We start from the raw sequence: 15,857 nt of genomic DNA, 5'->3' as shown, positions 1-15,857 counted from the left end.
CCATTGAAATGCAAAGCATTATTGACTTGTCCTGATTCACCTACTTTGTCCATGTGGCTTTGTGCACCTCCAGATTGTGGTTTGAGGCATTCAACACTGCCTTTTCCCTACCTTAGAGATACTTTTAACACCTTTCACCCAAGTTGTGTCAGCGTGTAAGCAGATTTAGTGTAAAGACCTTTCCAGAAAAATCAAATGTGTTTCTAGTCTTAAAGAAACAGCAGATATTTTTATAAAATCTACTCATCTCTAGAAGATGTATATGTTGTGGACATTCAGGTGTTTACTTTGCCTCCGTTACTGTATTTCTTGCAAAAACTGTAAGCTTTAATTCTGTAGATTAGAAGAGTGAAACAAGAAACAACAGTGCAAAGGATACTGGCAGGCCAGGGACTGAGGAACTCTGAGAACTTGGGAATACAGAACTGGGCTTTCTTGACTGGATCTTCCGTAAGGTTGTAGCCTTCTGTGTCTGCCACACTTGAATACTTAAAATATTCTTCTCTCTGTGGTACCGTGGCAAGTTTTAATCTTTTGTGGATCTTTGGTGTTTTTGCACTCAAGCCTTTTTCCATATATTTGTTTAATCTACAATCACTAGTGAAGTAGCTTTGTATTTTGCAAGTTGCTGGATACAAATGTTAAGTGCTTCATCTCTTCTGCAGGTGCTGTTCTTTGGATTTGGGTGGCTATTCTTCATGCGTAAGCTCTTCAAGGATTATGAGGTAAGAAGAGACCTTTCATTACAAGTCTTAAAAGTTAGTCCCAACTGTAGGAATATTTTTAAAACTGCATTTGGCCTTTTTCTTCTCTTTAAGCCCTCTTATCTTAAGTGTCTCTACAGTTACTTTCTTTTTAATTTTCTCTTGTGCTTCTATTTGAAAGACTCCTAGATATCTGAGGAAATGGATTTTTCTGGGGCCAGTGAAAGTTTCTATGTTGGCTACCATTAAATAACAAAAAAAATATGGAGGAGCTGCAGGGGTAATAGGAAACTATTTTGCCTTTTGCTTGAGTAAGCCTGCCTTACGTAATTGTAAAATATTTGAGACAAATTCAGTGGTTCACTTTAAACTCAGTGAGGTGTGTTCATTGTGGCTGAATTGTTTGTGAGGATCGGATGGGATAAAACTGCCGCATTCTCTTATCCCTAGAGGAGTACAGGAGAATATAGTCTAGGTCACAGATGGCTTAAGTGTGAGCCAAATTCAGAACCTGAAAGTTTTTCTGATCTGGATCTTATTTTTAAATCTAAGGTTAAGATCAAAATGCTCTGCTGGCAGGAGTCTATCATTAATCAAGTTGACATAGAGTGTTGCATACTTGACATCCTTTCTGTGTAAGGCATCTCTGTGAAATGTGCCAATAGCTGCAATCAGTGTACTACTGAGCAACTTAGGAGTTTGCCCTGTGGTTTCTAACAGGCTGTTGGTTTCTTCCTATTTAGATAAAGGGCAAGGTGCCTTGAAGCAAGAGACCCAGTTGTGTGCCATCATAGTTTGTGATTGGTTTTTGATACCTGGGGGATATCAGGATGCCATTCTAGGAATGGAAATGCCTGATGTCTCTGGCTTGTTTTCTCCATTGCAGGTGCGTCAGTATGTGGTCCAGGTGATCTTCTCTGTGACTTTTGCCTTCTCTTGTACCATGTTTGAACTCATCATCTTTGAGATTTTGGGAGTACTGAACAGCAGGTGAGTCTGGGAGCTCACTCGAGGACTGGCCTGCCTTGTGTTCTGCAGCATCTTCAGTCCAACTTCTAAATTAATGGATTAGTCTTGGATTGGGGAAATTGTGTGAGAAAATTGTCAACAACTCAGTGAAAGTGTTTGAGCAGCAACATTTGTTTATTTGACAGAACATGAGACTAGAAGCCATAAGCTTCCGATTTTCCATGCAATTGCTATTAGTGTGGTCTAGGTCCTTAGGGCAAGGCTTTAGTCTTTGACTTTCTCCACTTGTGAAGTTAAAAGAAATTATTTCTTTTATGGGAGTATTGTAAAGCTTCAGATCGTGCTGAAGAGCAATTTTCAGATGTTAAGGACTATAGAGACTATAAGCACTAGTTTTTCTGTGGTGGTCTGAGCAGTGAATAAGATGTGAAGCTAATTGTGGAGTGAAAACTACTTCTGTAATAATATGGTGTTTGTGAATCAAAGACGCATCCTCCCTTGACGTAGGGTGGGGACTTCTACATAAAGGCGATGTTAAAAACTGTCTACTTCAGAAGTCGGTAGGAAAGAGAAGGTAGAACAGTAACACGTAGAGGCTAGCTGGATTTCGTATTTATTCTCTCTCATCATACTAGTATAAGAGAGCAGTCAAAGGAGTTGAAAGGCAAGAAGTGCAAAACTGACAAAAGGTAATGTTAGTTCTGACTGTATGTTATTAATCTGTAGAGCTTGCAGCCAGAGAGATCACTGAGGAGAATGCTTTTATAAGCTTCAGTAAAGGGCTGGACATCAATATAGATGAAAATGCCTCTGAAGTAGCAAGGAAAAAGTGACAAGGATCCTCATAATTTCTCCTTCCGTGGAGCTTAAAGAGGATACGAGTTAATAGTAGGAACAGGACATGTATTTTTCTATCCAAGCTAAGTGGAAAGTCAGTTCAGCCAAGATGAATCTCATCTGTGTTTGACTAATCTCCTTTGGTTAGAGAAGTACTGATCATTTTGATATATATGTGTATTTTTGAATTCTTGCATTGCAGTGTCTTGCAGATGAGACAGATCACTTTGAAGTGAAACAAGTTGAATTATAAACATTAAAAAATTTTAATCTTTCCAATTTGAATTAGCTCTTTTTTTGACTCAGCCACTTATTAAAAAATTAATTACTGCTTATACTTAGTTTTGATTTACTGTTCAACCAGATGAGCAGTAAATCAAATGAATCATGCTGCAACCAGCATTAGTCATCGAGAAAATACAGTATTTGATAAAATAGTCCAGTGTATTTTTCTGGATAGTGGTTAATTTTGAAATACATGTTCTTGAGCACTGTATTAAAAACCAAAACAAACATATACAAACAAATCCCCCTCCCCAACCCAAACAACAAACAAAATCTGGAATATTCTGTATGCTAGACCAATATTATCTACTGCTTGATGTAGTTGAAAGGATTGCATTGACATGTGATTGAGAAATTTTTTGTGTTATGATAGCATGCTAATCGGTATTTTGGCTTTATTTTAGCTCTCGATATTTTCACTGGAAGCTGAACCTGTGTGTCATTTTGCTCATCCTGGTCTTCATGGTACCCTTCTACATTGGTTACTTCGTTGTGAGCAATATCAGATTATGTGAGTACTTGGTTTATGACAGTGGGGCTGCTAACTTGAGACTATGCATACAAATGAGAAATAACTTTTCTGAAAGAGAGATATGTTGGTCACTGTCCCTGTAGCTCCCTCTTTCCTCTGGCTTTGTTCTGGCTAGATGACTTCTTTGGAACTTAATGCTTTAGCATATACTGTTTATTGAGCAGTTAGGAGATACTTTGCCTGACCTCAACAAATGTAGCTTTTCTTTATGGGTTTCGATGAAGTTGAGCACTTGAGAGTAATATTACTGGGATTTGTTCCTTTACAGTTCTAAGCTTGCAGCCAAACCCTGGAACCCTTGGCAAGGCTGTGTTGTTCTGCTAGAGGGAAAAAGAAATGAGGCAAAGAAGCTCAGTAAATCAATCTTGAGGCAGAAAAGCTCAATAAATTACTCTTGCTTTTTTTTGTTTACTACTGTCTGGATGAGGCCTCTTCCATGTGCTAATGGACAGTTACCCTTGAGCTGTTGATAGTCATTGCTCTTTTGTATTAAGCTTAGACATGTAGGTTGGGAATATTAAATGCATAGTCTTGGCATGAAGATGAAGTTTTCGAGTTTCATGTTAAGGGTCACACAAGAAAGACTTAGCTAAGTGACCCCCTGTTCATAATGCAGCCCTCTTTATGTCTGGGGAAAAGCCCAAGTGATGTGTCGCTGCGTTAGCTCTTGCAACCGGTGGTCTTTCAGATAGCTGGTTCTGTAGGAAGCGAAGGGATGCATACTGCTAGCTGTAGCTCTGTCAGTTGACACCTGTCTTGGCTGCTTGTGCTTAAAGCACCCTTTGGACCAATGTAGCAATTTTGTAAGCTAGAAAAAGCCCTAAAGGAAGCATGTCTTTAAAATGTTGGTTTTTTTCCTCTCCATTAGTGCATAGACAGAAACTGCTTTTTGCGTGTGTTCTGTGGTTGACATTCATGTATTTCTTCTGGAAGTTGGGGGATCCATTTCCTATCCTCAGCCCAAAACACGGTGAGTTTCATATTCTTGCTGATTCCTTCTCTCCTGAAAATGGACTTTGTTATCTCACTTTTCTCTTGGAACTATTATTATCTCGACTCTACAGTTGGGACTGTAGAAAGTAGTTCTTGTAACTGAGAGAGTGCTGTGCTTTGAAATCTGCAATGTGAAGGTTGTCAGACTGACAGAAGTGGGTGGATACATCTGAATTATTTGCATTAGTTTTCTTCAGTACCACAGGAAAACTTTAGGGAAATGAATGAGTCCTAACTGAACCTAGACTATGTAAGAACATAGCGTCCTTTTTGAGGAGACACAAACTTCGGTCTTCACAAAAAGTTTATCACAGTTTTTATCCACTTGTTTCTTTTCTTGTGGAGACTAAAACTAATTTATTTAAGGAGAGAGTTGACAACTAATCCTCCATCTGACTTTTTTCAGTCAGATTATTGTTTCTTGTGACTGAAATCAGATCAGTTTAGCCTAGGTGGCTGTCCAGTTGACAAAACATGGCAGGGTGCCTAAACACCAGAGCTCTATCGACTGTAGCCAGCAGCATGTCTGGCAGTGTGTGCTAGCTTCAGTACAGCTTCGTACACGGCCTGAGCCTGGAGGCAGTACAGTTGCGTTGTACTAGGACATGAGTTGGTAAGTCCTGCTGGATGCCAGAGCTATTTACGTGCAGAATTAGCTTGAGTATCTCTGCGTTGCAGTCCTGGAACCAAGACTATTTATAATGTGAAGATGATGGGTGCACTTGGGTGAGTTTGGGTCCAGCAGAGCTTGTTAGCATGTGCTTAACCATACTGAATCCTTCAGGCACCTGAGTGTGCCGAAGGACTATAACACTGTAGAGCCAGACTGTCTGTCACCTGAGTTTCCTTTATCCCCTGCACTGGAAAATTGTTTGTATATTGTTCTCAACAGGTGAAATTCAGTCAGTTTCACTCAAATTGGTGGATGTTTCAGTCTGCATAGATAATGGTCAGCTTAATCTTTCTGTTCTCTAGGAAGTTACTTTACTCTGTATTAATCTGCAAGATGAAGGGTACCAACTGCTGTAGGATCTGCTCACCCTTTCAACAGTGATCCTAAAACTTTCCTAAGAGAAAGCATGTATCTGTGTTTTGTAATTGTGTCATTTGCCACTGAAATACAACAGCTAGTATATAGTGCAGATCCCTCTGCCCAGTGTTTCATTGCCAAGAAAAACGTGTATCCACTTAGAGTTGCAGAAAACGCTTGAGTTGGCAGAACATAATAACCCAATGGGAACTTAGCCGCAGGGTTTAGGTAATCCTCTTCAGATCACTGAAAAGGTTCTGCGAAGCTGTGTAACAACTGCAGATTTCCAGAACTGGTAGTGGGGTGTTTTCTATTTTTAACTTCTGCTTTGCAGTATGATGCCTCTACTTAACAGTTGTACAATGCCCTATCCTACCAGGTGTAGACATAAGGTTAGAGCAAAGAATTCTAGTGTTGTTTTTTTTTTTTTTTCCCTGCTGTACTGCTGAGGTGCTGCTGGCCTGTATGTATGGACAGGGCTGCTGCAGGGCTTTACCATGTGGTGGTGGCCCAGTTCAGACAGGTGGGATCCTCTTATGGAGGCAGATGTGATAGGAGGCCATGCTTAATGATCCCCTTGCACTGTAGTACATTACCCATACTGTTTTTCTCGATGTTCCCTACCCTGTTCACCTGCATGTACTGTGGTGTGCTGCAGCTGGCGAATTGGGCTGACTAGTGGGGCCCTTTCAAGTAACTGCACAAGCATCCTGTGTCAGAGGGTGCCTGGCCTGCGGATGGCAATGGTCGTGTGCTGCAGCTGGGAAACGGACTGTCAATCAAGGGCTCTGAGTCAGGAGCCTTGGTTGATCTGCAGCTTGTTTAATAGACCTGAATTTGGGAGTTTGTAGTAAAAGGAAGGTTATGCTTTACTCAATTACATACTAGTATTCTAATAAAACTCTTTATCTGAGTTGTTAAAACATTCATTTTGTCTGACATGGTCACAAGAGTAGGGTTGCTGTGAGTGTTATGGGGAAACGTTGCTTTAACCAGTGGAATGTCATGTCATTTTGAAGGCACCTCTGTTTTAACTGCTGCTGTCTGACAGTGTGTGGGGCAAAAGGCCAGAGTATTGTAGCACATTCTGTAGCTCGTGTAAATCTCTATGCAGCTGCACATGACTGGGTGTCTCTATCTCCCTTTGTGAAGTCTTTTTGCCTTGTTTTCATCATTTATTCCCCTTCTCTGAAGCATGAAATGTGGCTTGGCGCTTGGCCATCTCAGCTTTGCAATCATGTAAGCTCCAAATGTGCTGTGTGTGGCAGCTGCTCTATAACTAGCTCCCTAAAAAGTGAGCGATATTTAGTAGCACATGGCACTGTGTCCTGAGAAGACAGGCTGAGATCTGTGTTTAATGGCTGAGAAGAATAAATGCAACTTCAGTGCTTGGTGTTGGTTACAGCACAGGCTTGATGTTCATGCTGAATTACGTGAAAGTATGTTTTAGAGTCCAACTGGTGCTCAGGTGGAATGCCTTGTTGGTGGTCACCTCAACAACATGTGAGTGTCCGCAAGATGAATGCTGAACAGCCGTGAGCAGCATAAGCTTCCCGGACCGTCGTAACTCCGCTGTCCTACAGGCACAAATTGCATTTGATCTGGAGGGGTCGCTTCTAATGACAATTAACAGGATAGGGCTTCCTCTCTATGGTTCAGACATTTTTGAGCCAGTTTGCCAGGACTAACTGATTTGGTAACTAATCCTGGTTATTATAGAAGTAGCTTTGTGTAAGATGCCTGCTTTACAGTGTCTGGTGGGTGATCTGTGTTCCCACCTCAGCAAAGTGTAATAATTAATGCATTATTAATTTAGAACCAAAATATTGACTGTTAGTCCTCTCCAGATCCGTCTTATGCTTCATAGCTAGAGTTTCCCATCCTTGTTTCGAAGCATGGTAATGTGCTTTCTGAGGGAGACTTTCTAGCTCTTTCTTTTCACAGTCCCTGTCTGTACTTCATATTACCTCTGGCCATTGCAGTGGGAAGGCAACTTCATTAAGCGGCTCTGTACGTGTGTTATATTGTGAAGGCACCAAGGGTGGAGCAGAGTGAAGAGAGCAAGGTTACTGATGCCGTTTTTTTCTTCTCTCAGGAATCCTGTCTATAGAACAGCTTATCAGCCGTGTGGGTGTGATTGGGGTGACGCTCATGGCTCTGCTGTCAGGATTTGGGGCTGTCAACTGTCCATACACTTATATGTCCTACTTTCTCAGGTAACTGCAGCCTTGTGAAATATTTTGTCCACCTTTTTGAGATTATTCTTCTGCTTTTCCTGTGGCATTGATTCAAGTTTTTTGGTAACTTTTTTCTGAATCTAGCTATTGCCATGTCTACATGCTACAACCATTTCCGTTGCTGAAGCATATTCTTCTTATAGAGGCTTCTCTCTTCTTTGTTTCATGGACAAATGCGTATTTCCTCTGAAATGGGGTAGCAGGCCTAATTGAGTGTCTTCATTTTGCAGGAATGTGACAGATGCAGACATTCTGGCTTTGGAGCGACGACTCCTTCAGACTATGGATATGATTGTTAGCAAGAAAAAAAGGTGAGGAGACAGCAGTAGCATGAAATTATTTATTTCAAGGATTTTCAGTCAGTATGGTGTAAGGTGGGTCTTGAAATTACCAAAATTGGTCCTATCAGAGCTACATGTTCCAGGGAGACAGGTGACACCGTTGGGTTGAGCTGTTTGGTGTTTCTTTGTGGCCTGATACACAACTTTGGTTGTTTCCCAGACATGTGCATTAAATAGTACTCTTTCTTACTGCAGTGGCACAGGTTAGGCTTCCATGACAAATTGTAACTCTCTGATGGCAGCTTGACTGGTCTGTAAGATGGGCACCTTTCTCTCCTGATGAGTAAGTTGACCCTTAAGCCACCACAGCTGATTCTCTTACTGGCGGTTTCAGTACAGAAATTGGTTCATACATATTGAGCCCTCTCCTGCTCTGTGGATTTGGTGTTCCCTGGTCAAAGCTGAAGCAGGCTAGTGGGCTGGTGTGAGCGCAGCTATGTTCTTGCAAATGGCAAGGTTTACATGAGTTAAGTTTTGCAGAATTGCAAAACATTGCTAATGTGAATGTAGTGTAATGCACAAGCGTGCCATCAGAGCTCTGCTTTTCTTGGTTTAGCTTATTCCATGTACCCCAAGTGGAAAAGCTACTTTCAGAAACAATGTAATTTCATTTACACTGAAAAGATTTTTGTCTGCTCTTAGAAATTACATATGGCATGCCTTACTAATGGTGCAGAATAAATACAATTATTATAGTCACTGCAAATGTTTGACTGTCTGGCACTGAATTCTCACAGCAGTCCCCCAGACTTTACTTTTGGCACACTAATGTTTTAATGGAACCTTTTTATGTATGACAGGGGAGCTTTTAGGTAGTCTAACCTTGGTGAATTAGTCACCAGCGTGTGTATATGCTGATCAGTATTAGCATATGAAAGTGTAGTTGAAGCATAACTTTTTTCTTCCCCTTTGAAAATGTTAAGTGGTGAACAAATGTTAACTCAGTATTTGTGGTCATGTGTCAGATGGTAAGTAGTGAGAGAATTTAATTACTCAGGTTTAATTGATTTAATTGACTAGAAGCATACTAAAATACTGGCTTTGGAGTTAGAAGATATAGTGTAGTGCTGCTTCTGGCTCTGTGCTCTTTTGTTTTGTACAGTGCTTTTGGACCACTGTTCCAGGGAGAGTGATGTTGCAGTAAAAGTAAGGGTGTCTGGGACTTGTAACTGAGTAGCACTTTCTTGCCTTCCTGTGGCCAGCAAATCTTTTGAATATAGCAACTTTCTAACCATTATGAAGAGCTACCTAAAGTGTGTTAATCGCTTGGGAATGATACTGGATTTCCTGTATTTGTGTTTAAAAAAACAAATGAAAAACCACAACCAAAAAAAACCCCAAAACTACATAGTTTCAGAAGTGAGCAAGAAATAGCAGAAACTCGACTTCCGTAGATTTTGTTCTCTTTTTGCTTTGACAGGGAGCAGTGGCTTGCATAATTGGACTATTTGCTTATGTAAAGCAGAGCTTAAAAAGTTACATTTGTGTCAGTCCAAATGCAATCCAAATCATATGGCGGAACAAGCGGGAATAGTATTTTACAGTATAGAGTAAACGCTATAGTTCCATAAATTGTTGGTTACTTGCTGCCCACCTTTTCAGTACTACTGATAACTCAGAACTTACCTATGGACCCAAAGGTTATAAGGCAATAGAACATAAAGCGCTTTTTTTTTTTTTTCCCCTCCTCTCTGATCTTGACATTTCTTCTCATACCAACCCTTATTCATACTGGCTTCCTTGTCGGTCAGGAGATAGTTGTTGAAAGTTGTTTTCCCTGATCGTTTTTGCACAGGAATTATTGTTCTTCCTGAGTGTAATCAAGTAAAGCCTTATGTAAACTCACCTCTAAGGTTGGCAGGTTCTTTATACTCATCCTTGCAGGTATGACATAACTAAGCTTCAGGTTCAAAATGCCTAGGTTCTGTGACACCTTTGCTTCATTTTGCTTCACGTTAGAGTCAAATCAGTCTATCCGAGGTAGATATATCACATATCTGTGCAGGCAAAGTGTATGGATTTTGCCTGTGGATCCTTTCTATGAGGTCTGCAGATCTCCTGACTACTGTGTGGGTACAGAGATCCCTGTCACCTCTCAAAATAAGATTTGCCGTTGTATCCTTATAGCCTTGTGTTTCAACTTGACATAGTTGCATTTTTGCTGCAATGCTGTGGATCGCTTGGGGTGGAACATGTGACTTGGGTACCAGGAAGAAAGCAAGGATTAAAAATGCAATTCTTATATTTGGCAGCTATCAGGATTAATTGAATCGTTCTAAGATCTGTGTTATTTGAGTCTGTGGCCACATGTGCTTTTATGTGTGTTATGTGGGGTGCCCCAAGGGTGTTTCTTTTGCTGGATGTGAACGAGGAGTGATTTATTTTTTTTAAATTATTATTATTTTATTATTATACTGCTTATCAACAAACTTGAAGAGGACTCAGTGCCAAATGTAGCAATGTTGGCTGTAGCTACAAGAAAGGGCCTGAACACTATCACATCATGGATCGCCTTGACAATCCTATGAATAGTTTTCAGCTTAGGACTGGATAACTGGCTCACAAATTTCAATGGGGAGAAATGTGAGGGAATGAGGCCAGAAGCCAGCACTGCTCATGGGGATTATGCTGCAGTGCACATGGGAGTGTGAGGGACAATATGCAGCTGCTGCTGTAGTGTTGGAATTAGTTTTAGGAGTCACGTTCAGATCTCCTGAAGCGTCCACTGTTCAGTCCAATAATGGATTTATGTGTTTCTGCTTCATAACAGCTTGTCATGCAGCTCAGTAGTGAGTGACAGCATATCAGAGAGTGCTGCTGCATACCATCCAGCGCTCACAGTGTTGTGGAGGAGGCGGATGTGCAGTGATAAAGAAGAGGTGTTCAAGGGGAGAGAGGAGCATGAGACCTCTTACGCTTCCTGAACTTGAGATAGCACAGTCATGTGTTTGAGGAAGGGAAAGCGACTAATCATATGACTGAGAAATCCCTTTGAATTTTTATTTTTAATTGGGTTTAAATCCCTTTAAGGATTGAAGCAGGATCCTCAATGGAAGTCTTGGGAAGTGTCTCACTGAATCTTGCTTGATTAGATCTGGGCTTTACTCCAGAGCTAATCAAGATAATGTTATGAGGCAAGATTGGTGCTTAGGGGTGAGAAAAAAAAAAAAACAAGAGGCATCTGTTTGCAGTGAATTCAGTTTAACAGTGTTTTCTAAGGAACTGTTTTTTTGGTTTGGGTTTTTTTGTTTTGATTTTTTAATAAAAATACTTTATTCCTAAGGACTTGTGTTTTCTGTTGTTTCAGGATAGCAGTGGCTCACAGGACAATGTTCCAGAGAGGAGAAGTGCATAACAAACCCACTGGCTTCTGGGGAATGATAAAAAGTGTTACAACATCTGTTTCAGGCAGTGAAAGTATCCTTCATCTGCATGCTGGCACCTGCCTCGGGAGGTGGCTCCAGCTTTCTTCTGTTTTGAAAGGAATAGTGTTAGCTGGGCTGGTTACAAAGCATTTGTGTTTCAACATGTTTCAGCAGTCTGAGCAAAAGACTTAATGTCTCCTGGGAAGTTTGCTGTCTAGCACTGTACTGTCTGACCTTTTGTCTGAGGTTGGACACATAGTTTTAGTGTGATACAGTCAGGATTTGTATGCTGCTGCCCTGCCCTATAAATGTGCTGTTGCATCACCATGGTTGAGGTGTACAGCAGATCGTAGGACAGATGTACACACTTACAGTGTCAAATTGCAGATGTCTACCCCATCACATCACTGACGTGGAAGGCGACTTTCTGTTCTGATGTATCCTCTGCTCATATGACTAACCTGCATGTGTATTTTTCTTGTAACTTGAAATACACTCTTCTGGGATGGAGAGCCTGCAACGTACTTGAGCAAAACAGCTGGGCTGGCTGAGGTGCTGGAACAATTTACCTAGCCTATAGTTCGCTTTCTGGCCATGTTGGAAAGCTGTGAGAAAAAGAAGGGCAGGAAGCAACTTGTTGATCAAATAAATTGTTCTCATGATATAGGCTGGCTGCTGGTGCTATAGCCGTGTGACAGAAAGGTGGATAGGAACAGGCAAACTGAAGTTGTTCTGCTCATGTGAAAGGGGGAGGAGCAATCTGTTGGGAATTACAAGGGTCCGTATTTCTCTAATTTACAGTTGCATACCAACAATTTCTGCCAGACTACCTAAAGTGTGCGGTTTGCATATTTAAGGCTGAGGACTCTTCTTCCTCTCCTTTCCCACTAGCTGTTAAAATCAGAATTTGGCTATTTGACGACTCTTCATAATAATCACTAACCTCTCGGAGCAGTTACTCAGCAGTTTTCTTTATGAAGATGATGTGAGAGTGACATATTATGAAATGCACTTCAGTGACAAGGGACACTGATCGAAGTGCAGCAGCAGTCTTCGAGAGCTGTGGTTCTGTTCTGTGATGTGTTCCTCAGGCAGAGGAATAAAGAGGTTTTTGCATGACTGCCTAAATACTGTGTACGGCCTACCTTCTTAAAATGGAGTAGTGTGCGATATATGTATCCTTGAGATTTCTTTGGGTGCAGTATTAACAAGGGGTATTAAGACTGAATCAGAAAACTGATCTGGATCATAAAAGTGGTCAAACCATTAGATGTGGCCCTTGGGCTGAAAGTGGGGAATGTTTTGTTTTTAATTAAGAATTTGTGACATATTCTGGCCTTGACTATGCTGGTTTGCCAGATCTGTCCCTTATCCAGCAAGAAGTGGATGCCCTGGAAGAGCTGAGTCGGCAACTTTTTCTGGAAACTGCTGACTTGCATGCAACGAAGGTACATAGCGAAGTAACTGCCCAGATGGGTGTTGGGAGACTAGAGTAGTTAGAAAGAGAATGTGTGTTACAAAAAATTGAAAGCTGTTCAGTATGCAAATGTTGAAATGTTGTGATGCGGTGGAGTGAGGATCTGTTTCTTTAATTTGGTGTCTAGATGGCAGTTTCCTTCCAGTTCACATATGTACTGGAGTATGCCCCATGTTTCTAAAGCCATTCACAAGCTTTTGAATTGAAACTTTTGAGTTCAGAAACGTTTGAATGAAGAGGCGTAGAAGGATAAAACTGTGAATGCTGCTATTGGTGATCAATTAAAATTTTGTCTTGTGGGTGATTGTGAAAATGATATATTTTTTTTTTCTGTTCTGTTCCCCCCTGCCTCCTTTTGTATTTTCAGGAGAGAATAGAGTACTCCAAAACTTTCCAGGGAAAATACTTTAATTTTTTGGGTTATTTTTTCTCTATCTATTGTGTCTGGAAAATCTTCATGGTATGTAAATGTTTTAATGCATTTTATGTGGACATATGCAAATGTCATACCCTGCATAGATTATGCTATACATGCAGTTCATCAAGTAATGCTCCAGTTTCCTTAAGATCCTGCTTCTGGAAATTCTGAAAGAAGCTGGCCCTTGGTTGAAATAAAGCTCTGGATCTGTCTTTTTGTATAGAGCATTAGACAAACAGTTCTTACCTGTGTGCATTTTGCACCTTCTTAGACAACCTGACTGCCCCCTGCCCATTTCCCTTGTGATACAAATAAGAGTCATGCATGTGTCTCGTGTAACTGTGGGGTATGCTTTTGTTTTCTTGTTTGAATGTAAATCTGTCTTTTTTGTGCAGGCAACCATCAATATTGTATTTGACCGTGTGGGCAAGACTGATCCAGTCACAAGAGGAATTGAGATCACTGTAAACTATCTGGGAATCCAGTTTGATGTGAGACTTTATTGATTCTTACAACCTTTTCAGCAATGCCTATTTTACCTAAATAAAATATCATACTGCTGATAGGGAGAGAGTGATAGAGCCTTGAGAATGTGTCTTCACTTCTGACTTATTGAGGAGGAAGGGAAAGTGCACCATGAATTTTGCTTTCACACTGATCTTATGCTGGGGTGGTAATGTGATCTTGCCAGAGAGGCAGTGATTTGTTTGTTTGTTTGGGGCAAATGGAAACATGTTAGTCAACTTGCTTAGATTGACACATATAACTACAGAGTAATTATGTTTGTTCTTGCACATAGGTGTTCTGTCATTTACACTTTTAAAATATATCCCTGTGAATACAGGGTTCTTTGTGATTGGTGGAAGCAAAATCTGTTTTTCTCATGTGTTTGGAGTAAACACTTGCTAATATATTTGTGAAAATGTCTGTTGTATAAACCTGTCTACAATGGATATCTGTACAATTAGGAAATAGAAAGACCCTGAAGAATTGGCAGCTATACAATGTGGTGTAAATGGGGTTAGCATTAGGGATTTAACGGTATTTGTCTTGTTGATACAGGTGAAATTCTGGTCTCAGCACATTTCCTTTATTCTTGTTGGAATAATCATTGTTACCTCCATCAGGGGATTGTTAATCACACTTACAAAGGTAAGAGCCAGGACTCTTATGTGGTTTTGGACCAGGAAAGCTGTTATCAGATCTTTAACTTTATACAGCATTTGTCCCATCAAAACTTTAAATACACGTTTCTGTTTTAAATATCTGAACATAAATACTTGCAGAGGGAGGAGTGGAGGAAGAATACGTTCTGCAGTATATCTCCCCGCTCAGTCTCTATTGTTTCTGTTGGGAAGAGATGCAGATGTTAAATGAGATATTAAACATAAGCAAGGGTTCAAAATGATGCGGTAGCCAGGGGTTATTGGTAAGGTTGATGAGGTAGTGATTAGAAGAATTTCAGTTGCTGCTGGTAGGACTGGAAAGGCATTAACTCAAGAGACATGTGACTCATTGTCTTGACCTGGCTTTTGGTACCTAAGCTTAAACTTCAATGTATATTGTTATGACTTCTGCCACATGGTGCCACTGGCTTAGGGAGATTCATGTTTAAGACTAAGACTGCACGTTTCTGAAAGTAGAGTACAGGCACCCCTTCAGAAAGTATGCTTTTTATTGTTCTTTTTAAATGAAAAAGTATTGAATGGTACATATCTTTCATGCTGTCCTAAGGCACATCAGACTTACCTGACTGCTTATTTCCAGTGCTTTTTTTTTTTTTCTCCTAGTTTTTCTATGCTATTTCCAGCAGCAAGTCCTCCAATGTTATTGTTCTACTTTTAGCACAGATAATGGTGAGTATGTAGAACCTTAGGCACGCCTATATATATTTATGTATGCATACATATTTGTGTGTGTGTACATATACACATAATAAAATATTTGTATGCTGACTCATGTTAGCCACATAGCCAATTGTGAAACATTAACTACTTTCTCTGCTTTAATTTACAGGGTATGTACTTTGTGTCATCAGTGCTCCTGATCCGGATGAGTATGCCTCTAGAGTATCGCACTATTATTACAGAAGTCCTGGGAGAGCTCCAGTTCAATTTTTATCATCGTTGGTTTGATGTGATATTCCTAGTTAGTGCGCTGTCCAGTATCCTCTTTCTCTATTTAGCACACAAACAAGCCCCAGAAAAGCATATGGCTCTCTAAGTAAGGACTGCAGTCACGCACTGTTCTCTGTTCTGTCAACAGCACTGCTGCAACTCCTGTGGACTGCAAAAGTTGGAGAGCCAGGACTATTCTGTGTTCCAGCAGTGTAACTAGCTCTTTGAACTTCCATGGATGTCATCATCAAGCTCTGTGGCTCATTTTGTTAAGGTGCCACAGCTTGAAGGAGAGGGGATGCACATATTGAATGTGAGAGAGTTCATTGCCAAGGAATAAGGGCACTCCTTGGTACACCAGTAATTAGGGGCATCGGAACTTGCATAGTAGGCTGGCTGAGGTAAGACCTCTTGCTGTTAGAAGAACATCTTCGTCAAAGGCACCAAGGAAATGCGATTTTTTTTTTTTGAAAATCAACTCATAATTTGGATTCAGAGGATGCCAATTCTGGAGTTCAGTGTTTGAATCTGTGGGATTAAATAAGCTTTTGT

General features: G+C 40.6%; 1 protein-coding gene across 1 annotated transcript; it reads left to right on the top strand.

Moving 5' to 3' along the window:
- Positions 1 to 653: 653 nt before the first annotated feature.
- On the top strand, positions 654 to 15,857 carry LOC104160711 (Golgi pH regulator). The gene is made up of 13 exons (XM_009698918.1): positions 654 to 725; positions 1,591 to 1,694; positions 3,200 to 3,306; positions 4,196 to 4,297; positions 7,446 to 7,566; positions 7,818 to 7,898; positions 11,236 to 11,345; positions 12,653 to 12,741; positions 13,138 to 13,230; positions 13,584 to 13,679; positions 14,251 to 14,340; positions 14,979 to 15,044; positions 15,205 to 15,857. Exons 1-13 carry the CDS (start codon positions 699 to 701, stop codon positions 15,409 to 15,411), a joined length of 1,293 nt encoding a protein of 430 aa, XP_009697220.1. The 5' UTR covers positions 654 to 698; the 3' UTR covers positions 15,412 to 15,857.

Source organism: Cariama cristata, unplaced genomic scaffold (assembly GCF_000690535.1).
Source record: "Cariama cristata isolate BGI_N322 unplaced genomic scaffold, ASM69053v1 scaffold354, whole genome shotgun sequence".
NCBI classification, from domain to species: Eukaryota; Metazoa; Chordata; class Aves; order Cariamiformes; family Cariamidae; genus Cariama; species Cariama cristata.
The sequence above is the reverse complement of the archived record's forward strand: the minus strand, read 5'-3'. Positions and strand labels throughout refer to the sequence as shown.

What these genes read in the sequence shown, in the direction of transcription:
- LOC104160711 (XM_009698918.1), top strand. Translation starts at nt 699, where the DNA reads ATGCGTAAGCTCTTCAAGGATTATGAG. An exon ending in TATCCTCAGCCCAAAACACG is followed by an intron (nt 4,298 to 7,445) that starts GTGAGTTTCATA and finishes TTCTTCTCTCAG; the next exon opens with GAATCCTGTCTATAGAACAG. An exon ending in CTGACTTGCATGCAACGAAG is followed by an intron (nt 12,742 to 13,137) that starts GTACATAGCGAA and finishes TTGTATTTTCAG; the next exon opens with GAGAGAATAGAGTACTCCAA.